Source organism: Falco rusticolus, chromosome 17 (genome assembly GCF_015220075.1).
Source record: "Falco rusticolus isolate bFalRus1 chromosome 17, bFalRus1.pri, whole genome shotgun sequence".
NCBI lineage: Eukaryota > Metazoa > Chordata > Aves > Falconiformes > Falconidae > Falco > Falco rusticolus.
The window spans coordinates 2,275,486-2,299,542 of NC_051203.1; the positions used below are offsets into that span (position 1 = coordinate 2,275,486).

A 24,057-nucleotide genomic window follows, 5' to 3' on the forward strand; every position below is an offset into this window, starting at 1 on the left:
ATGCTAGCAAGGAAAGACTCTTTTGGCTTGTTTTGGGGTTTTTTTTATACATTAGAACATTTATTTCTCAGAGAGAAAATATAGTCTCAGACAGTCAGGTTATAGTAGGTAAAATTAGCATTTTTTTTTCTTTACAAGCATAGATTTTCTTATTACCTCTCTTATACCATCTGATATAAACAATTCTAGAAAGCAAATAAACTCACTTTCTACAATAAATAGAGCGATCTGTGCTTTACAGCAGACTGACAGTAACGTTTAGGTCCCGTAGCAACAGCAGGATATTAGCCAATTCAAATTCTAAAATGTCATTTAAAAAACAAACAAAACAAAAACCAAAACCCCAAAAAAGCCCCAAAATCCCAAGATCTTAAAACATGTTACACAGGTCACAAGTCCACAGCTGAGCTACCACCTGGAAAAGTGTATGTTCCTTTAAATAAATTACACTGTGTGCATATAAAAGACCCAGCAACACAACTGAGGACTTCAAGAATGGTGACAATAGGTCTAAATAATTTAGAACAATATTTTACAACTATATACACAACATCCTTCCCTAGCCACACTCCATTAGGCATTATTATTATTATTATTATTATTTTTACAAAATCCTATGCCCCATCTCTATATGTTACAGGAATCTTCCTTAAAGTGTGGTTCCATGTCCCAATGTATAAGAAGTGGTATTTTAAAAAAGTAGACCAAGTAGAAATGGCAGTGATTACTCCCCACTATTCATTATTATTATTATTATTATTATTATGACCCAACATTCTCTTCAGTATGAAAAAGTTAAAATAATAAAAAAATATTGAGTTAAAAAGCGAAATGATGATATTCAATCTACAATCTTGCTCTGCACCTTTGGTTCTTAAAATGGGAAAGCAAAAAGGGATACACAACAGAAGAGATCAGAGAAATCATAAAGTCCTTGGCTAATAGAAAAGGTTTTGTCATCAGGTTTCCAACCATCGGCTGTCCCCGTTTTTTTGCAACGCAACCCCCCCAAAAAACCAGGGATTGTCTGCAGAGCTGGGTTTACTTGGGATTTAATGGATGACAGCGCTGGAGACCCCCACACCAGGGCAAGGATATGCGTGTGTGGGAGAAGGCGAAAAGGCAAAATGGTTGTGTGCTCTAGTTAGTGCTGTGTTCCAACCCAAACCGAGTCAGAGGAAAACCTTAGAGAGACAGAAAAAAAGGGAAGAAAGGAAGAGGAGCCGTACACCAAATGTGCATAAACCAACACAAAAGATGTATCTCCCTCCAACCCTGATCAACCTCAGTGCCTGCAAAGCTGCTCCAGCTCATTAGACACCTCCAAAATTAGTTTTGCTTCTAAAAAAAGGAAGTTATCTTTGCTTAGACTCAGTACTGTGCTAAACCATGATATGAGATGTTACTGGAACAAGCACAGTCACGGAAGTAAGAATTTAAATGTCAAACTACCAAATAAATTTCTAGGACGTAATACACACACACAAACAAAAAAATCAGGTAATTTGCTTTTCATATTTAAAGCTCTGTGCATCTGTGCATGTAAGTGTGTGCAGCAGAGGGGAAGGTTACCAAAATATCTCAAGCTTTTCTCAATGCAACGAGAGAAAATTTAACATGAAAACACTATGTGTGTAGGCAGGAAAATCGTAACACCAACTCCCAGCTACGATTTCTTTTTTTTAATGTGATGGGACAACCAATGTCATTTAAAAAAAAAAAAAATAAATGAAAAGGCCAATGACGGTTAGGGTAAATTTGGCACAAGAAAGTCCAGTTGAGATTTCCGTAAAGGATCCTGGTTCAGTTACAGTGGTGACGGGTTCCTGGGAATTACTCGGGGCTGGCCGACGACTTCAAAACCCCGGTGGCACGAGGGAAGCAGGGCCGAGGGAGGGTGCACGAGGTCCGAACATCCGAACGCTGCGCTCTGCTCACTGCATCAGCTCACCCTGGCTCCCGTCACCTGGCAGCTTTCCCCAACCACCTTACTCCTGGCCCTGTAGACTAGAGATTTCATCTGCCAGCTCTTCAGCGAGACACATTCAGAAAGAAGCTGGACAGGCTTTTTGGCACGTTTCAGGGTACTTTGAGGAGTGCTGACAGCTGCTGGGAACGGCATCCCTGGCTGGGCAGTGCACGAGAGTCCGCTCTGCCGACGCAGCGAGCGTGGGGTCTGGAGAAAAAGGAGGACCGGCCACCCCGACCCCTTACAGGTAACTGGAGGTCACGAAGGGATGATCTCCCCGCACGCGGCTCATGTGGATCATGGCTCGGTCATACGCCACCTGCACAGACTTGCGGATGCTGGTTTTTCGTCCTTCCATCATCTTTAACTTGTCCACTGTGTCGTCCACGCCGAGGGGATAGACTTTGTCACGCGGAAGCCACTGCCTGCAACAGAGCGCAAAGCCTTGTCACCGAGGGCATCGGCAGGGAGACGGGAAGGAAGAGCAAACGCCCGGAGCCTCCTGCCCTCGCAGAGGCCTGAGCTCTCACAGCAGGCTGACTGCTCCCGTGTGCCTGGCTCTCACACCCACTGCACGGCTGCTCCAGGCCACGGAGTTTGTCCCAGGAATTTCCAAGACACGGGCTAACACAAGCTCCACAAGCGTTCCTCACACACCTCAGCAGCAACTACTCACTGGTTGTCATCTCCTCCCCAGGAGCAGCTACACTCGTGTGATCTATCTGTTTACAATTAACACTCCACCATGATGCTACCGATGTTTAGAGACCTGCATTTGACATAGTGAACCCCCCACCTGTAGCCAAAATACCTTCCTGCACGAGCAGTTTTCTCCTTCCTTGGAGTCCTCCCTCAAGGCTTTCAATGCTCCCTGGAGCTCCAGGGGAAACTTGGAAATTCCTGTGCTCCACAGAGCAGCAAATACAGGGACTTCCATGGTGGAAAGTTAAGTTTTTATCTCCGAGAAAGCTCTGCCTTGTCCCAAGACACTGTAAGCATCAGCGTTTGGGTGGGTATAACTACCCGAGTATCATCCAGAAACAGGCAGCTTCCAGTAGACACGTCCCAAGCCCAGGCTGACTCCAAGTGGTGACTTAAATTGCAAGTGCCTTATCTGTGGCAAGTTTTTATTGGGCAATCATTAGCCCAGGTTAACTAGCACACTCAGGTACATGCCATCCATCTTTCCTAACAAAGCCCAGCCCCTAGGAGTTCAACCTCAGCCGCTGCTTGCACAGGGCAATGCATCTCCCAGCCAGCCAACGTGGGCAACACGGGGCAGCTCAGCTCATCTTCACCACAAAGACGAGGGACCGATTTTCAGCCTTCGTGATCCTTCTGCGGCACCACTGAAGTCAGCAGAATTCGGATCTGGCACCAAGAAGGGGTTTTATGACTTTTCTGAGGCACCTTAGCTTCCCACAAACTGCAAACAAGGCTCTAAGCGGCCACTTGAGAGTGTAAACACCCACCAGAGCTTGTCTTCAACAAGAGCAGGGCAAAGCCGAAATGCTGATTTTTATTGGGAAGGTAGTTTCAATTCCAAGTCTGGATTTAGATTTTTCAAAACCAATGAGTACAGCAACAGCAAGCATAGCACTGCCATTGATTTTCCACTAAAAATCATTAGTACCTCTTTGAAGAACGTGCCCTGTATCAAGTGGTTCTGGTAATCAGGGGCAGTGAAACAATGCCGCATGCTAATAAAAAGCCTCAGGAGTGTGTCCCTTGGCCCCTCTTTTCCCCAGAGGACACAACCATACTCATCAGGTGATGCAAACGTGATCCCCTTCTCAGCTTCCCAAGAAGACAGCACGTACTTTTCCTTTGCCTCTGTTGCACCTTGCTTCCATCTCTTTGGACTGCATAAAACACCGTAGCAGCCCCAAATGTAGGGGCAACAGTCCCCCTTGCTGCTGTACCCCGCTGGGGGACTGGCTCTGCTTTTTCCCCGTGATGTACCCTCCCTCCAGCTGTGACACAGCCTCCGGGAAACATTCACCTCCTTCCTCCAGCACCTCGCCCTTCCCTGACCTCATGGTTCCCTGCTCTCCCAGGGATGCCTGCAAAGACCTTCCTCAGAAGACTAAGGAGGAGAAGGGCTGTTGAATACCCCCAGGCTCATTTTAAATGCTTGGAGAAGAGCTGTTGAATACCACCAGGCTCCTTTTTAAATGCTTGGTATGTTATTTCATAGAGGCAGCAGCAGAAGAGGCAAGCTTGTTCTCTCCTCCGCTCCCATGGGCACCCCAATGGCCCAGCATCTGCCTTGTCCACAGTATAAACTCCCTGGATCCCAGGGGATCCCAGCTGCACACAGGTGTCACCTCCTGCCTGACAATTTATTCGCTTGGTTCATGTCCCACATGTGGCATCCGCTGGTTAAATAATCCAGTGGGTTCAGCACGCAGCTGCCTGACATCTTCCAGGATAGTTCTCCAGTTTTCCAAGTTTCCAATTGTTTCATACACGGATTTCAAAGCCTTATTGCTTATTTTTAAGGCACGTCACTGGTTTGTGACATATTATATCTGGCTGGGATATTGTTGCCACGTGAGCGTGGTCAGCCAACGATACTAAAATCAGCAGATTCAGTCTGCCTGAGACAGAACAGTAAAAAGCCTTGAGATATTTCACTCGCCCCGATCCAGGTGCTTACACCTACATTTTCCATCTTAAACAAATAACTTGATTTGAAAGCTGCAGGCACTTGTCACCTCTGAAAAAGCAGGCAAGTCTAAATATGGAATAAACCCAGCATTTTGCAAATGTTACCGTGGAGATTTTTGGCAAATCTTTTGCGCAGCAGTGGAACTGGCTGCTCAGTCTGCTGGTGTTTTAGAGTCAAATGCTCTTTCTAATTTGCTGCAGATTTAGACTACTAAATTGGCTCTTCACGTGCCTCAGTATTTTTGTGGTGATGCGACCCCTGGGTGAAGGATGCTGGGCTGCTCACCGTGGAAGTGCAGCAGTAAGGTGTTGTGCTCTTGGGCCAGGAAAAGCAGGCTGGCTTCCTTAGTCAGACTTTTCTTGAGTGCTGCATGTTTAAATTTTGCCCATTTCCATGTAACATGATCAGCATCATCCCTGTATGCTCCCATATATCAAAGATTATGTTAAATCTTCTCTCTCGGCACCCGCCTGTCTGCACACACTCACCAGGTTCTCTTGTTGTCAAAGAAAAGGACAAGGAAGAGCTTCTCTCCTGCCTCTGTCTGCCTCTGCTCCCCCAGCTTCAACACATCCATGGGTGGGACTGGGATGGGGACTCCATTGTGGAGCAAACCCTCACGTGGCATCTCGGGATCGATTATCTAGGGACACAGGGAAAGATATTTAAGCACAAAACCCTTCAAGTACTGCAGAGAATGCATTTCCCCACCCCTGCCCTGTTCTTTCAGTCTATCCAAGTTAAGAGAATTAAAATCTACTTAGGATGGGTAAGCAAAATTGCTTGTTCTGTCTCAGAGGCTCTTTTAAAAAAATTTTCCTGTCCTCAAGGCTTCCTTTGTGGAAGGGAAGCCAATCCATCCAAAAGCCAAGCACCTGACCTTAAAAAAGAAGGACATGAAGTATGTGGTTCTGTGTGGAGGTAGATGCATTTACATTAACTGGCAATTTCGTACAAACTCAGCATTGTTGTATTCAGCGAAGGATTTCCCTCCCTCCCTCCCTCCCTCCAAACTCACACAATAAATGTAACACCGCTTCCACACTCTGCCAGCACCCTGCGATATCACAACAGCTTCATTCTGCTGCAATCCGGTTGACTTCAGCGGCACTGCTCGGATTTATACTGCTATTAGATCAGAATCAGGCCCGATATTTTGAAAAAGCTGACGAGCAGTGCCAGCTTTATCAGGCTAAGGGAACACAGACTACAGTAATTTTGGAGAGAAGTAACAGATGCCTCGATTCTCCCCACATAAAGCAGAAATGTCAGCATCCAACATTTGTGCTATGTGATCACAGGAGGAGAATGAACAGCAAAGGGTGGATGCAGTACGTGGTCTACTCTTCTTCATCTCCTGATCTCAGCTCCTAAGGGCTTGAAAAAGCAGCTTGGCTTTGATATTGGCCCACTGTAAGAATTTATTAAGACATTTTACCACCACAACAGACTGCTATAAAAAAACCCGCCTTTTTTGGGGGCAATCCCAGTGTTTAAATCCACGCTAAAGCACAGTTTAACTTTGGCTGTAGCCATGCAGAGATCTAAAAATGCTTTGGCTGGCAGATACACAGCTGTTCCCTCCTCTGGGCTCCCACTGAAGAGTAAGCGCAGGGATGAGGGTCACGCTTTTAGCAAAATCTGCCCTTTTTGACGGCATCAGACCTGTGCTCAGCTATGGCCTGGCATACACGCTGCGTCAGCTTACGCCTGGTTTCACAGCTCTGCTGCTTGGATGTAGAGACTCGTGTAATTTCCGTGATGACTACACTTGCTTTCACCCCCTACAATTTCTCATCATTCGCAAGGCACAGTCTGTCCTAGCGATCCCAACCATAAGGGTACTTCAGGGGATGGCTGCAGCCATGCAGAAATTACACGGAGCAGAGACGGCACAAGAGCCACGGCTCAACGGATATATTTAAAAGTAGTAGAAACAACAAACTGTAGTCAGCCTATCTCACATTCCTACTGATATACCCACTTCAGCAACTTCGGTTGGTAAGTTAACAAGCACTGCAAAGCCTGCAGTGGTACTGGCACTTCCTAGCACGGGCTGCACGTCACGGCTTGCTTTGGAACAGAGTGCGGTGCTCACTGAAGCCAGGTTTATGGATTTCACCTTAATAGTCAAATACCCAAAGATGGATAAATATGAAGGAAATATTGTTTGAAGGACTAGGTGCAAACACGTGCATATATTCTCATATTTAAATCAAACATATGGTTATTGCAAGAGGATATACACATCACAAGGCCAGCTGGGCACCTACATATGGAGTTGTACTCACTACAGATAGGAAAATGTGTGGGCAGTTAAGACACCAGTGGATCCTGGTGCCTGCCTTTATAAAATTTACATCTTCTCATGCCAACAGGACTGATGACTTTCCCCATAACTGCAGAGTGAACAGCAAAGGAGAAGAAAGATCTCCTCCTATCCCTGGCATTGAGAGACCAATGTTTTATGAGTCCTCTGCAATGCTGTGAAACAATGAGCAGAGGGAAAACTAACTGTGCGAAGGGGAAAGGAAAAAAAAGCAAAAAAAGCACATATTGCATGACTTTGGGAAGTTTTCCTTTTCTGTCTGGTTACACTGCACGCTAGCACTGTGCCCTGGGCTGCCTGTGCTGTGGGTACAGGCTGGGAGAGAGCAGCAGGGTACTTACCAAGGCAGGGTAGGAGGGATAGCCACGGCACTTGGCCCACACAAGCTCCAAGGGCTCCAGCTCAGCCTGATTTTCAAAGGACATGAGGAGAGCCCTGCCTAAGGGACAGAAGGAAACATGGTTTAGCAGGGCAATTGCAAGCAAGGGGGTTGGATAACACAAAAAACCACACTGCTGTTTAACCCAGGCATGACAGCTTGCATTGCCTCACCAGCAACCAGCTAGAAAAGATGAGCTACTATTGTGCTTAAAACATACTGACAAGGTTTCTGTTTTAATTTTTCAACCTATTGGCTTCCGCAGCAAGCAGAAAGCTGGAATTTCACCTTTTTTTCATAATAAACCTATCGTTCAGCTATTCGTCACGCAAGAGCACACATTTAATCATCACTGCATGCACATATGCGTAATTCCAAACCATTTCTCTTCATCAAGAACTAGAGGAAAATGGAAAGCCACTTATCATTTGTCCCTATAGGCACTGGGTAGCCAAACCAGAGGTGGTAAGACACACATCTCATCTCCATTAAGTTTAGGATAAAATTTAATGTGCAGTGAGACCCAGCCTGGCCATGGTGAATGTCCAGCCTTCTTTATCCTCTGTCACTACAGTAATGTTCCACGTTAAGACAAAGCCACAGTCTCCTAAATCATGAGTCTAAGTCTGTGCATGCACATAGCTTCACATGAACTCTTCAATATGGAAATAGCAATCAAATTCAGCTCTGGAGTGAATAGCTGCTATATCGCTGAAATCAAATGGGTATACGAGCGATGAATTTGGTCCATTAGGCTCCACCAAGCCAAATCCACCCTCAATGGCGTTGATGAAGCTTTACCTGAGATTAATTTGGACCAGTGTTCAGAGAGCTCCTTTTTATTCCTCCTAAATACAGATATCTAGACTATTCTGATGCCAGATACCTTGGGGCTATTTGATCTCTGCAGGAAGTGCCTGGTTCTAGCTGACAGAAGCCTATTAGCTATGAATTTTTTTTCAAACTGATGTCAGAAGTATTGCAAAAGATCCATTCCAGACATGAATAACTAATCTGCCAGCTCCTGGTCCCCAAAAAGGAGTCGTCTTCGTTAATGTGAATTTTACAGCAAGTAGTGTTTGCTCTGGGGGGGGATGGTCAAACACTGCCTTTACCAGAAGTCAAACTGCATCTAGAAAATGCAGAGCACAACCCAAATGAGCACCCTGCCAAGACGACCTGATGTGCTCCTCCACTATTGCATTCCAGATGTATTCCTCCATTAATGAAATTAGGTACAAAACCACAGAATTGTCCCACTGAGTCTAATTCTGCCGGTACTAGCCCCGCTCCGTAAGTTTATTTCCAGAGTGGATTGCTGAGCGCACAGGGTCCAGGATAATAACGGTTCCCAGGGAGCCAGGAGCCGTACAGGGCACAGGCGTGCCAGGGAGTCAAAGCTGAATTCTGATTTCAGTATAAACCTGCAATAACTCTGTCATTGATAGACTGTAAGACAAGAGTCTGGTCGTGTGAGCGCTGGAAGAGTGGCGTAGTGCCTTGGGTGGTATTAGAGGAGTGTGGCGCAGTTTTACAGATGTATAGCACGGTCTGACAACGACAACTTGACAAAAACAAGACACAGACCTTGAAAGCAATGATAGCAACACAAGAAGGAACAGCTACGAAGTCATCTCCAGAGAAACCCCTCCTATAATTATGATTTACTGTTTATATCGCAGCATCATGAAAGAGAACTAGTCCCAAACCAGGAGAAGACAGTGCCAGGCATATTACACACACCAGACCTACGGAAAGCACCCACCTGAGGAGAACACAGAGCACAGGCAATCAGCAAAAGCGAAAGCAGGAAAAACCTTTAATGCACTAACCGAAATTTGTAACGAAGCAAGTTAATAATGCCCAGGTGTCAGCAGCCTGGTTGTACAACCTGGGTAGCTCGTGCAGGACTGGTTCCTGGCACACGTGGAGACCTGCGACCCCCGGTCCAGAGGCTGCCAGCCCTACGGCGCGGTGGGACCGCAGCAGGGCGTGCTGTGCAGCCATTCTCACCTGAGCTGCTGTAATCAGAGTCTCCGTTCACACCTTCCAAGAAGGGCACCCGAGAAAGAGCTGGCTTCCCTCGACTTCGCTTGGGAGGCATCAAACCACTGGTAGAAAGATAGGAGAAAACAGGTGACCCCTGAACACAAAGCCCAGTAAATGGATTCCCCAGCTCTGTTTAAAATACTGGAAAATTACTGTACAGGGGCATCACTGACATGAAAAGAACACCGAATACTTGAGCAAGATGTCACCAACACACCTCTTCTGGTGCAAGTACGCTGGACATCATCCCGGCTTTGCCATGAGTGATGAAAGGGGCCCAACAGAAACGGAGCTATGAACATGAGGAGGAAATTCAGCAAAGGCTTCACACCGCCGAGCTGACGCGGCGACGCCTGGAGCCTGCCTGAGCTCACCCAGTTGTGCACGGACTTCAGAGATGACAGAGCAGCCCCCCAGCACCACTCCAATACATGTACAACTGCACTCTTATCAGCCCACGTCCTGAATGTCCTTTCACCTCACTAGTACAAACATTTCAGAAAATGGACTATCTCCACCTCAAGCAATCGCATTTTTTCACTTACTGTAATTATTTTTTTTTTTCTTTTATGATTTTCTAATAAGCAACCCATTCTGAGTGAATTTGGCGCTCAAAAAGAAAGACTGGGGAAAAAGCAGTAAACAGAGCTGTTCCTAAATAGAATAATTGTACAAGTTATCCATGAGACATCAGCTTGGTTTTAATTCCTTGTTTTGTGGGTGTCACACAGCTCTAATGTAATTTTTGCTCTGTGAATTGCTTGCAATTATTGTAATAAGCACTTAGATCACACTTTTCATCTTCAAAGTACTATACAAACATCAACTAACAAATCCCCACGCTCCCCTGTGAATTCAGATTTGTCTCCCTCACCGACAGGTGGGGAAACAGAGGCAAGCACGGTGGGGCCATACAGACAAGACATGGTTTGAAAGGGAACTTTTGGCTCCTGGTCCTGTTCTGACAGCATCCTCTCCCCACAAAGGATTTCTGCGTGACGCAAGGGCCCTCATTTAAATGACACTGCAACTATGCTCGAATTCAGGTCCCTCCTTTTTGTTCCCTTTGACGCAGCTCCTTGCTTTATGAGAGCTGATTGCAAGAGCTTCTTGTGAGATCTGCACGGAGGTCATGGTGGGATCCAGCTTACAGAAGAGGCAATGACTGACCTGAAGATCTGGGCACACAGCCCAGAGGAGAGGGGAGAGATGAAGAGGTGGGTGGGTGTCCCATCCCAGAGAAGAGCTGGAGGTCCTATGCCTCCAAGGGGCTCAGCATGTGCTAAGAGATTAATTTATCGGGGCACCACGTGCTTCTCTCAGGCTGCCCAGCATCTGACTGTGGAGATGGGATCACCCTGCCACAGGGAAAAGCCCTGGCACTAAAATTGCTTCTCTAAATCCAGGGCCTTGCCCCTCATCATGGGCACAAAAGCTTCTGCAAACTGATTTCTAAAGGAAACACTCATCAAACCTTAGCTACAAAACTATACAACTCTTTTGGCAGCTAACATTTACGATCACTCTGCACAGCAGAGTGAAGTTTTCATTCGAAAAATGCTCCTGGGATTCAGCCCCGCTGCAGAATAATTTGTTATGCAGCTGATTAACAGTTTTAAACTGTAGCTTCAGTCCTGAGAACGGGTGTGCATGGGGAGCTTTATAATTTCAAGCGTCCAACTGACATTGCAAGCTTGAAGTCTTACAGGACTAACTGAGCACCTGCATTGGAAGCATTAAATGTCTGAACATATTTCTCAAGTGACAGGTCATCACCCCAAGGGTCACCAAAGACAAGCAGAGGGCAACGACACGTTCAAGGCACTGAAAATATTACTAAGAATATCAACTAAGAAAGCCTTGCTTCTGCCTGTTCTGGATGATCTTACCCATCAAGGTCAAACGTCCCCAGCCTGTCACTCTCAACACACACAAACGTGATTCTGGCATAATACAGGTTTTACTGTGCAGTGAAAGGGCTGTGAAATTACTTGAGTCAGTGTTCAGAGGGCTGGACAGGTAGGTAAGACCAGAAAAACGATATGGTACCCACAGGTGCCTACTGCATCGGGCCAAAAGATGACAGATGTTTACTTTAAGTCTGTTCAGTCCTGTTTGAAGTGCCCAGTTCTGCTTTTAAACCTCTGAGAGGAAGAGAGCAGCACTTCAGTAGGTGGCAGAAGTTCAGCTTCACCGGCAGTGCTGATCTGGACATTAGAATTCACGGTTTTTCTAGCTTTGGCTCTCAAGAACCGCAAGGAGGTATGCATCAGCAGGGAGGATGTGTATGCATTGAGGAACAGAAGTGGAACAGATAGCCATTTGCTTGAAAAGTCACGCACCGCTTTTGAGACCTATAGCTTAAGAGGACAGAACAGAACCTCAGCAGCTTTTATCTTTTAGGGTGAATGCACAAAAGAACTAACAGTTCGGCTGGGTTTGAAACAAAGAAGTTGAATAAAACTAGGTAGATTAATTCAGACACACAAGGTGTTCTAGGGGACAGTTTCACAGGGGGCACTTACCTGCAGGCTTCAAACACCAGCCCACCGCCCAGGCCAGAGCTGCACTCGGAGTCAGAGCCACTTTCCATGTGCTTTGCAAAGCCGTTAGTCACTCCTGCCCAGGAGACAAACGGGAGTCAGCCCAAAGAATCACAGAATGATGGAATGATTTGAGTTGGACATGACCTTAAAGATCATCTGGCTTCAACAACCCTGCCACGGGCAGGGACAGCTGCCACCAGCCCAGGTGGCTCCAAGCCCCGTCCAGCCTGGCCTTGAACTGTGCCAGGGCACCCACAGCTGCTCTGGGCACCCTGTGCCAGCGCCTCTCCACCCTCACAGCAAAGAATTTCTTCCCAATATCTCATTTAAATCTCCTCTCTTTCAGTTGACAACCGTTACCCCTTGTCCTGTTGCTACATGCCCCTGTAACAAGTCCCTCTCCAGCTTTCCTACTGGTCCCGTAAGGTCTCCCCGGAGCCTTCTCTTTTCCAGGCTGAACAACCCCAGCTCTCCCAGCCTGTCCCTAAGAAAGGTGTCCCAGCCCTCTTATCATCTTTGTGGCCTCCTCTGGACTTACTCCAACAGATCCTATGTTGGGGGCCTCAGAGCTGAATGCAGAAGCAGCAGCAACACATAAAGATGCTACCAAGGCTCAGGTAGGGTCACTATCCCACGACTCACAGACACAAAGATGCTGAATACTTCAACCAGAGAGGGGAAATCCTGCACAGAGATCCCCAGACTCAGCTGCAACCAGGTGGGGACTAATAAAAGGTATTTTTACCCCCAGCACACAAAAAATTAGGCTGTCTCTGAAGAAGCAAGTGGTGGAGAAGTGCCCAGGGATGGTCGAAGAAAGCTTTACGCAGCACCTAGCTCGCCAGGGAAGCCTGGAGGCCAGAAAATGAACCACCTGCTCATCTGGCTTCAGCTGTCGTTGGGAAAAGACATGGAGGTTTCACGCCGACGGCCACAGACTTCTCCCTGCCTCTCCCCAGGCCTGGCTGCCGGGCTGGTCCCTCCCTGGGGAGCAGGGATATAAAACCAGAGCTCATTTGGTTACAGGTTCCTTGCTGAAAGAAAACCGCTCTGGGAAAAACTCACTGCTTCGGTTTCTGGAAATGAGATTTTCCAGTGAACGGAGCAGACACTGAGGAAGCAAATTCCCCCTGGGTAGAAGAAGGTTTCCCACCACCTTCCTCTCTGGCTGGCACGAATGTCACTGTAGCTGTAAGTGGAATATTTCACTTCTTTGCCCCAGATACTGACAGTGCTGGAAACCTTCTCTTCACTGCCAGGTTTACTGCTCCGTGCACTGGAGGGACACCTACACAGAAAGCTGGGCTCACCTCCAAGTTTAGACAAGATCCTACAACCAGGGACAGGCAGAGGTGGACAGGGAACGAGCCCCGAGTGTATCCCCAAGCCCAGAGCAGGCTGAAGAAGCCAGATGACCATGGCCTTCCCCCCCCCAGGGACCCACCACCCCCAAGTTCCCCACCGAAAGCCTGTCAACCATACAATGGGCAAATTCATGCCAAAGCCACTAGTGGTTTTTTCGAGCTGTAAATACGGCACTGCCACAAGAGGCACATTTCTGGGAATCACCCTGTTCCAACAGTCCCGATCACACTGACCTGCTCCTGCAGTAACACAGACTTGGCACGCCAGAAACTCCCTCCAGTTAGGAGAAATTGTGTTTGAGACAGTGGAAGGAGCTGAATCACAAAAGCAGCGCTGCAACTCATAGGAAAAAGCCAGCAGTGCTGCTTCAGCAGAGGGAAGATGTCACTGCCTAGTCATCAGTGATTTTCCAGCATCCTGCCTTTATTTTCCCTTTTTTAATTGCAGCCTCTCATTCTGACCTGTATCCACTGTGGGCAATTCCCCTCTGCTTTAATTACTGGCAGATGACGATGGTGAGTCCCTCAACTCTTTGGAGAAACTGTCTATGTGTTTCCTTTAACCTGTCCTGGTAAGTCAGTGCCCACATTCATCTGCTTTCCTCCTCCTCTCGATTTGCTAGCAGCCTTCTGACAGCCAAATAACTTTAAGATAATATCTGAGGTGTGGGCTAAGTCAAGTACAGATGGGAACTGTCCCACAACGGCTGTTAACACAACTAAAAAGTAATCACATTGTTGTTACTCGGATGTTCCCGGCATCTTTCTAAATTTCATCTCAGCTGCTTATTCTCATTTGCAGATCTAATCTGAAAAGGAACCTGCTTGGTATTCCCACTAGTTTTGTTTAAACTCCAGAACTGAGGGTACACATGTTTAACACCTCATCTTTCTTACATGGGTGCTGTGTTACTGGTCCACTGCACACTTCCAACCAACTGCACCATTTCTGCTGCAGGGAACTCTTACTCCTAAGAGTGGCCGAGCCAACACAAACCCTTCCACAAGGGCAGGAATGCCAGCACCTCTCAGCCCTTACTGGAGAGTCTGGAGTCTCCAGTCAGGCCATTCAACAGCTCTGGAAGAGGCTGGGCACGTTGGCTTTACGCAACAAAAAATGGCAAACCCTCTCTCACAGCAGCCCTGCGGACTGGCAAAGAGAAGAATTACTTGTGACCCCCTGGGCTTCATCTTGGTACCTTTAAATGTCTAAAACGGAGGTGTCTAGAGCTGAACAAAGTTGCCAGAAACTCATTATGGACATGTTTTGTCTGCCCTATTTTAGAAATGTGTGGAAGAGACAATGCTTTTGTCACACACGTCTGCTTACGGCGACTGTATTTCCCCCCAAGCATAAAATGAGTTTCAGGTGAGTAGTTTGGATGCAGATGTCTCGGCCCCAGGATTTCCACTCCCTCAGCCCCATCTCGCAGTTTCCAAGTGTTCAGAAGGAAGAGAGATCCCAAGGAATTACCTCTCTGCCCTGCCTGCCTGGGTGACTTCTCTCCATCGCTCTCGCTGCAGGTCCTGCTCTGGGGCCGCTTCCGAGCTTGTCGCTCCCCATCCGGGCGGGAGGGTGACAGCTGCCTGCTCTGCCTGTGGTCCTCCCCGTTCTCCAGGGAGCAGTCCAGGCCTCTCTGCAGCTTCACCCCGTTCTTAGCTTTTTTAAAAAGGACAGATGTCCGCCGGCCCACGCCGCTGAAGGGGGGGCTGGCAGGGGTATCCGCAGGTGGCAAGGCCAGTCCGTTCAGGCCATTGTCGCTGAGCAGGCGCTGGAAGGCTTGGCTCTCCCGCTGCAGAGCCTTCTTGTCAAAGAGCTCCCTGTCCGGCCTCACCCTCTTCTGCAGCTGATTCAAGGACTTGCTGTCACTGATGGGTTTGAGCGTTGGAGGGTCCTGCAGAGAGTCCAGCTCCGAGAGGGAGGGTGCGGGTCCTGTGGGCTCCAGGGTTGGAGGGTGCGGGGGCTTGCCATCATCTGTTAAAGGAATAAAGAATCTGCTCTAACATTTCAGAAAGAGTTATTCCCAAAACCAACAACAGCCGTTCCTGTCTTTCACTAGGGCCACAGACAGGAGAAACAGCAAGCCTTGACTGTCGATATGCACTAGAAAGCTGGAGCTAAAATCCTGCTGAAACCTCTCACCTTTCTCCCCTTCCTCGTCCCCTCCCCTTGATGTTTTATCCGGCCCCTCTTCCCGTGGCACAGGCTCCCCGTTGGGCATGCTCTTGTTCTGCTGCTGGGCCAGCTTCTGCCGAATGGAGTTGATCTCCCGTCTCAGGAGCCGGATGCGTCGCGTCCGGGCACCACTGGACCGCATGGTGCTCACCATGTCCAGCTTCTCCAGCAGCTCCTTCAGCTGGGCCTCCAAGGAAAGGTGAGCCCGGTTCTCCGGCAGGAGGATGTTATCCACTGCATCAAAAGAGATTGAACCAGTGAAGGGAAGGAGTAAGGCTTCCTGAAGAAGTATTTGGGACCACTGCCATGCCTCATTCTCTTTGATGCTATTCAGGAACCAATTGCTTTAGTTTGGGGATTTGGCAACTGCTGACCTTGGAGCTCGGTCTTCCTTCCTTTGGGTAAAGCGCAGTTGAATTAATTTGCACTGCCCTCCAGCTCCTGCTACTGTCCCAGGGGCAACAGTGAAAGGACATGTGTCTGCACCCAAGGCAGCTCACAGTCCAGGTCCATGCCAGAAACCTATTTCACTGCCAGGTTAAATGACAAAAATCATACCACAAACAGAACTGGCCAAAACAAAACACGTTTGCCATTCTCCTGGCTCTGTTGAAGGGCTGGCATCCACAGGAGCATGGCAGACAGCTGAGAGACATGCTATCCTACACCAACACCAATTTTGTTAACAGACTGTCCACGTGCATCCAAGAAGGCTGCAACATTTAGGAACTGGACAGCAGACTGCAGGCTCGGCGTGCTGGATGGCAGCGGTACCCTGTACTAAGTTTAGCCAAGTTATTCAACCAGTGCCTTGGGGCTGCATCTCAAGACGGCTGTGGGAATGGAAGTGGTCATGTTGTGAACGGAAAGCCTCAGCTAGGACTGCCTGGGTCCCAGTACCCGAACCCCACATCACCCGCTCCCAGGCCTCAGGGCTCCACGTAACCCAGTTGCTCTGTACCTTGCCAACTGCCGATGAAATGAATGAGCTTTCCTCAGAGCAAAAGATTCTACAGCCACCTTCGCACTGTTCTTGTAAAATACCAACAAATCAAACAGCACGGGCAGTTACAAGGCTCTTCAGAGCCAGACATGCACTAGGAGAGCTGGAGCTAAGCTGCACCTAGCTCAGAGTGCCCCACTCACCTGAAATCCTGCCCTTTGAGGCTCTAAAGGACTTAGATATGTGCTAATGTAAATACATCGATAGGAAAATTCTTGTATGCTGAACAATGGTTGTGATTTCCATGCAGGCTGAGTGACATGCTCAGAACAAAGAACACAGTTACGACCTGCCTGTAAAAAAAAAAAAGGTTAATAATAAAGACTCACCATCCTCCCAAGAAAAGCGGTAAAAGTCCTCGGTTTTGGGCGACTCAGGCAGGTGAATCCCCACATCAGTGTCAAAGCCGATGTTTTCAGCCTGCCGCCGTGCATGACGCAATATCGCTCCTCCGAGGTCTCTGAGCCGGACAGCTGCTCGGTGGAAAATCGTGTCTTTAGCATTATACCTCATGCAGTTGGTAACTATAAGGTTAAAGTCTTCCTCAAACTCATCCAATGTTCGGTACAGGTGGGACTCCAGCTTCCGCCTCATGGTGGAAAAATCCATTGGGTTGGAAATGAATTCCAGGTAATCTGGAACCTAAACATATAAAACCTGTACAATTACAAAAACCATTTACTAGCCAACTAGAGCGTATCCATCATAAGCACTCTTAATGCCCTTTCCACCAGCAAGGGGCAGCGCCAGCGGGTCATTTTTGTGTCACCCAGTCAAGGCAGACACATCCTGGCTCTGCAAAACATTACTTGTCTGAGACGTGCTGAAGCTTCCAGAAAACAATACCCTTTTTTGGCCCGGAAGGATACCCACATTGGGAGTCCTCTTTGAGACATTCCACCAGCAGCTTGGGACAAGGTGGTTTGTGCTTCCAGGATTATGACAGCACATGAGCTTCTGCCCAGCGATAGCTCATCTACAACCCGTTAAGACACCTCTAGGAAAGAGACTTGCCTCGTTCAGGTTAACAGGCTCTGCGAAGATCTGGGCAGCATCCTTCTCCTGCAGCAGGTCCAGTGTTGTGCGCAGAAGTACGTTGAAAGGGGTCAGCTGTAGCTCCAGAGCAGCCTGCTGAACCTTGACCTGGGAACGGGAATACACAAATGAGCACAGTTATCGAGGACAGGACATAGGAGTGGCGTCTCCCTCCGGTTTCTCCCAAATCATCACCCAAGCTCTACTCAGTGGTGGAAATCTCAGGTCATCACAGCACTAGCCTGGTAGACTCATTGCCGAAGAATTTCTGGGAAACACCTTGTCCCCTCCATGTGCAGGATGCACGTGAGACAGCACTTTGCAGAGTCTAACTGCACAGTCCAGTCCTCTCGTAAGGGGAACTCCTGTTTATCCCATCTCATAAAGCCAAACCAAGAGGAAACCACAGAAAATTAAAAGATAATACAACCGAAAATGAAAACAGGAAGAAGCTATTCATGCCCGGTAAATTATCCTGTAGGACTCCCTCCCTCAAGATATTATTATGCCAATTAGCAACACTATATAAAAGTTAAAAGCATGTAGGCGTTTACATGAACAACACCCATAATTAGGCTAGAGAGCATAAACAAAGTTTAAGATATAAGCTCTCACACTTCAAGGCAGAAGCCAAACAACAGTGGTTAGATGTCTGCAAATTCCTCATACGGTTTCTTACATCCTTTATGAAGTCTCTAACACTGATTTCAAGCAAACAAGTTGTAGCACTGGTTTGATCTCTCACATGAAACTCTATTCAAAGGAGACTGGAAACAGAATAGAAGTATTTATTTCTCCTTTAACGTTTCAATGTCTTTGATCTTATAATCCCTCATTATGTCATTAAAGCAACCACGTCAGTAGGAAAGGAAAGCAAGTCTGTTTACATAAAGCAAACTGTTGCTTAGCACATCAAATACAAGACAGCATCAATAAGACAATGAATGAAGATGGATTTAAAGACCACTCTCTCCCCCACAAAACGGGAAAGAAGCCGAACAAGGATTCAGGACTCTAGAGCATCCTTCTCCACTCACCTAAAAGCTGGACTAGGATAGAGCTCCAACTAGATACACTCTTCCGTGATATCTTATCCTTTCATAAAGCACATCATTGTTTTAACAAGCTTTTATGGATTTAGCCAACTGTGATAGGGATATATCAAGATACCAAAAGCAAACAAAGCCCAAGAGTGATTTTTTTTTTTATCCTCCTATCTAAAATATGTCCACACAGCAAGCAGGTCTGAGCAACTGCTGTAAATCAAGGACAACGCAGCAAATGAACCAGTGCTGGCATCAAAAGGACTCCAGAAAAGCTGTGGGCAGTTTCTGGCCACAAAAAACCAGCTTGCACAGAGGAGCTGCGATCACAGAGGATGCCGCTTTCCCTCTGCCTGGCTTCCTGCAGCCAGCCTGAGAACACCCAGGGAATGCCTGAGGCCACATGTACCTGCTCACTCTATGCAGGGCGAGTCTTTCATGAAGCTGGCCTTGAAGATACTCATGCCAGACAGCACAGTTGTGGCTGCAGTGACAAACCAGGTACAGCACGCAAAGACCCTCAAGAGACAAAGCTAGCAAGCAGGGGAAGCAACCTCAACTGGTGCAACTTTGGAGAACTGCACACAGATCAAAATGGAAATTGGAAAATTTAGTAAATGGTCTCCATCGTAAAGCTTTTTCTTCTAAAAAAAAGTACTTAGAGGGAAAACCAGGAATTTTCAGCTTTAGAAATGAAGAGCAGAACTCCTATTTAGATGTCTTTTTGGAGTAGGTGTTATCAGACTCCTGAAATAATCATTAAAGGAGATCTAATTTCTACTCTGCAAAACACCCAGTCCATGCCCAGAAACAGAAGGGGTGCTGCAGGGCAGGAATCAGTTTTGCTACCAGTTATGCAAATACATCTTCCCAGCACCCTGCAGCCCAATCCTGGTTCTGAGTAATGAAAGGAGAGTCCATCCAACCGTCAGACTCTATGGAAAGGGGACAAAACTCAAGAAAAACTGCTTCTGCCTCCTGCAGCACAGAGAGCTTGCACGGGACCGAAGCCAAGTGCAGCAACTCAAAGCCAGAACTCCCTACCTGCTCCCGTTTGAGTTTTTCCCTCTTACGGATCAGCTCGATGAGCAGCCGTGCCCGCTCCAAGTCATGCCGCAGTTTCTGCCAGTACTTCAGCTCTTCCTTCACGGCACTGGTCTTCTCATCCTGCTCCTTCTGTAAGACACAGCAGTGGGGTGAGATGAAACACACAAGTGGCTTCCCCCCCCGTCTCAGCGTCTCTGGCAAATAGCTCTGATAATCTTCCTCCTGTCTACTTGTCTCTTGCTCAGACTACTTCCCCTCCTTCCTCAGCACTTAGCTGCCTCACAAACACAACACCAGCCTTTCAGGATTTCACGTTATTTGTGAAGTTAGGACTAAATCGTGCTGTAGCTACACCCTGGGAACACACCTCAGTGCATGCTCCTTCACTCCCTCCCTGCTTTTATATCCAAGTTCATTACAGAGCCTGGAAATTTTTCTGTTGGCTGCTGTGCATTGAAGAGGCGGCCCAAAGCATTTGCACTATAAAGGCAAGGCGAGCGAAAGCATGGGAGAAAAGCGCTGTTGTTACCCTCTTTGTAACCAATAAGAGTGTCACGGAAAGAGATTTACCAAAACAGAGGAGCAGCCACTGCGGGGAGATGAGCTCACACCTTTCAAGGCACAGTTCAGTGGCTTTGCAATGCAATCATCCTTCCTCTCCTAAATCTGTAGCTTTTTACACGGTTTGGAGGATATACCTGAAGTGTACACACTTTTGCATGATTGCCAAGAGAGGACAATTGCTTCACAAGATCTTGATGGTTTATATTGATAGGACATTGGTTTTCAAGAACTTACTTCTGGTAAATGCCAACTTAGTACATGAAGGAAATGCTGTGCTTCCCCAAGCTCCAGACTGATGAGTGGGAAGTATTTTTTTTATTAATCACCCAGAGCAGTCTTCACACAAACTGAAAGCCTATAAATTCCTCCAACTACATTAAAAATATACGTGCACGCACACCACCTGCTGACAGGCTATGTTGGAGGGTAGAGTCCGACTGCTTGATTGCTTCACCAACTACTTCTCGTGCCAAAAGCAGTACTGTTTAACAGCATCGAGATCGAGTGACTCTGGATGCCAGCTCAGAGGAGGAAGCAAAGGAGTCCAGAGCTGGTGATTATGTCTAAACTTCCATATGAATCTGCATGGGAGGGTCAGAACTTGAAGCTGCAGGGAGAATGACCCAAACTGGAAGATGGCCAGGACTCTGGAGCTAACACCCATTCTGTTGGGGAGGGGATCTTTAATCACTCGTGAGGAACGTGGGTTTATGATGCATCTAAGAGATCAGTGCACCAAGGGCCCATCACACCCTTGCACAATTTTGGGTCTCCTGACTCAGGGGAAAAACTCTTACCAGCTGCTTCATCCACAGCAATTCTAGCACAAGGGATATCCCACTGATATGCTAACGCAGCTCTTCACGCATGAGCGTACCAAGAGGAGACCAAAAGAGACTTAAATCTGGTCACCCTCTGGTCCTTCCACCCTCATTCCCCTTCCCAGCCATGCATCAAGCGCATCTCCCCCTGGAATACAAGCTCTCCATCCTCCCACACAGGTTCAGCTGGGGACCAGTACCTGCTCCGCGGTCCTCTGGGACTGGAGGTGCGAGTGCAGGCGCCGGATCAGCGGCACCCCGTTCCTCGCCTGCCGCTTCAGCAGCCAGTAGTTGTGGAGCCTCTGCATGAACTGGTTCTTCCTCTGGAGGGGGAGGCCACTGCAGATTTTGTTCAACCTGAAGGAAGCAAAGAGGTGTCAGGGAGCCAACCGCAAAGCAATCGTGACTCTGTGGACCGTGTGATACCATCAGGTTTCCCGACGAAGCTCTGCAGTGTCGTGTCAATGCACCCTCTGAACTACACATGCAACTGGTACAATGTGGGATCTCCCCACCGTGAAGTCACACGTGCCTAATTTTCCCAATATATCCCTACGTTAGTAGCAGCTCAGCTGGAGGTTCTCACCAAGCACTTGGCACAGCACGGTCAAAGTACGCAATCGCCTACTTGCCTCCAAGCCTTAATTTCAAAACTACTTTCAGTGTCAAGAACTTTCCTGGGGGTCAATTAAGCCTGGTGTTAGTAAGCTGGAGCCCGGGAAACTAACTTGGCAGGAGTCCAAGAATAATATCTCACCTATTCCAATCTTTTCGAACCATTCATTAGATTATATGCAGTGCCTTATCAGCAGTTCTCCAGAGCTTTATCTGTTAAAATACCAGCGACGCACCATTACACTTCCTAAGGCACCGAACAAAAATTCAGCACTACCTAGTTCTGCATGAGAGAGAGCTGGGAGAAAAAAAAACCAACCCAGCCAAATTCAAAGCTGCTTGCAATATGGACAGGTTTGACATGCTGCGTAATAAAAGGAGGAATTAAGAAACTATGAAATGAGGAGATTAAAAAAAATATGTAATACTGGGATGACCCCTATCTGTCTGCCAACCTGCAATGCCTGAAGTATTTGAAAAACACCTTCACAGCCATCTGTCTGAATTCAGGTGCTCGGTGGGTGTTTGCTGTTAGGGGTTAGGGACCACCATGGGTTCTGCGTTACACAACAGTTTGGGGTGGCTGCTCGGCAAAGCAGGGAACCACCATGCACCAGCGACACTCCCACGGAAGAACACTGGTCAGGAATGACTCTGAACACAGTTATTGCTAGGTCTTGACTGAAGATTCAGTGTTTCCAAGGGAGGACCTTGGAAGGGTCCCCCAAGAGGGACCGAGTCCTCAGAAAAGACCCTGTCCAGCTCCAGCTGTCCAGCTCCTTCCCCAAACTTGCAACACTCACCTGTAAGAGGGGATTTGTGCAACGGTCACCATGGGCACAGACGAATGCCCGTTGGTCACACCACCAGGCTTCTTTTTGATCTTCTGCTTCAATTTCACTCGGTTCTTTTTCAGAGACCCTTTGGGAGGGCCAGAATCGGCTTCCTCCTCTCCCTGCTCCTTCACAGTGTCCTCCTGCCCCCCGCCGCTAGCAGCTGAAGACCCTTTTTTCACCATCCCAGGCGGGGAATGACTCTCACAATAGGCAGTCTTGCGCACGGTGAACGTCGTGCCGTTGATGCTGGTCTCCCTCATGGGTTCGATCTTCATGAAGAGACCAGCCCGCTGGGCACAGGTGACGTGGAAGGCAGTGTAACAGTTCATCTTGTGGCACTGGATGGCAGCTCCCATGCCCTTCTGCTTGCAGATACAGCATGTGAGCTTCCACCGAGCCGGGGGGATGTTATTTATCCCTTCAATGGGCTCCAGGAACACAGTGTTTGCAAAGCAGACCTCGGGGATCCAGATGGCACAAACCACGTGAGCCCAGCGGCCATCGCTAGTCTGCTTGAAGGCTCCACCTTTGTTTGGGCAAAGGACACAATCCACAGGGCGAGAAGGGGACTGTAAGCAGCAGCGGCAAAGCCACTGCCCCTCGGGGATATAGGGCACGCCATAACACTCCTGGTGCACGGCCAGATTGCAGATATCACAGAACAGGATGACGTTGCTGTTGTGACACTCGTCGTCCATGCAGACGCAGCAGAAGGCGTCCTCATCGACGAGGGACTGCTGAGCCCCATTGTTGCGGCTCTCAAGGTACGACTCCTTTTCCAACCGATCCACCAGCAGCTCAAAAGTGTCTGGGGAAACTGTCCCATAACCATCGTCCCTTCTCTTCTCGTTGATCATGTCCAGCCACGCCAGATCCTCCTCATCCATGTCATACTCCACCTCTACATCAAGGTCCTCGGGAGGCTTTTCAATGTACCGGTAGTAGGCAGCAGGGAGAGGAGGGGCGTCTGGCTGGCTGAAGGAGTCCACCACACGGAAGTTGGGCTGGGGTAAGTGTAAAGATGTCCCTGGTGCATATTTGGAGCAGGACTCCTTCTTCTTGCCTTTGGAAGGTGTTTTCTTAGATTTGGAAGGGAAAAGGGGCTGCTCGCTGTTTTCCTTGTTGCTGTTGCACTCTGTGATGTCCTGGGCTGTCAGCTCGTCCTCCGTGATGATTTTTAAGGGATCGTAGATGCTGATGCGATGAAGCCGCCCATCGATGTCTACCTCCACGATCCGCTGGGCCTGAGCATAAGTCAGTGTCTCCCGAGTCGGTGAGCACTTGAGGCTGTAGGGCGAGGGAGAGCGCCTCCCCTCCAAGTTCTGCCGGGACCTCCTCCGAGGCTTCCTCATCGCTGCAGTTCAGAGACCCTGTACCAAAACAGGACAGAGGATAGCATAAGCCCAGGAGACAAGCAAGGAGCAGCACAGATTCAAAAACTCACTCGGTGTTTCAACAAAGCAACATTTCTACTAGAGACTCCAGCAGTTTCAGGCTTGCTGACACTTTACACCGCCTTAGATACAAGCAGGTAATGGATATATCAACCACTTCTTGTAATGTGTGTCAGAGCAACGCACAGCACCCTCCAACCATCTCCATCTACATGT

At 48.1% G+C, this 24,057-nt stretch overlaps 1 protein-coding gene across 8 annotated transcripts in view; it reads right to left on the reverse strand.

Annotated features, from left to right (window-relative positions):
- Nucleotides 1-24,057, reverse strand: part of BRPF3 (bromodomain and PHD finger containing 3) — a 34,855-nt gene continuing 10,798 nt past the window's right edge. For all 8 annotated transcript variants that reach the window (XM_037410515.1, XM_037410517.1, XM_037410516.1 and 5 more), the window contains 12 exons: nucleotides 22,415-23,817; nucleotides 21,197-21,353; nucleotides 19,609-19,740; nucleotides 17,501-17,629; nucleotides 16,816-17,128; nucleotides 15,451-15,717; nucleotides 14,782-15,282; nucleotides 11,923-12,016; nucleotides 9,362-9,459; nucleotides 7,311-7,408; nucleotides 5,129-5,283; nucleotides 1-2,394 (listed from right to left, as the gene is read on the reverse strand). In XM_037410515.1, coding sequence (XP_037266412.1) covers nucleotides 2,211-2,394; nucleotides 5,129-5,283; nucleotides 7,311-7,408; nucleotides 9,362-9,459; nucleotides 11,923-12,016; nucleotides 14,782-15,282; nucleotides 15,451-15,717; nucleotides 16,816-17,128; nucleotides 17,501-17,629; nucleotides 19,609-19,740; nucleotides 21,197-21,353; nucleotides 22,415-23,799 — 3,513 coding nt within the window. In that variant the 5' untranslated portion in view covers nucleotides 23,800-23,817 and the 3' untranslated portion in view covers nucleotides 1-2,210. The remainder of the gene's footprint in view (nucleotides 2,395-5,128; nucleotides 5,284-7,310; nucleotides 7,409-9,361; nucleotides 9,460-11,922; nucleotides 12,017-14,781; nucleotides 15,283-15,450; nucleotides 15,718-16,815; nucleotides 17,129-17,500; nucleotides 17,630-19,608; nucleotides 19,741-21,196; nucleotides 21,354-22,414; nucleotides 23,818-24,057) is intronic.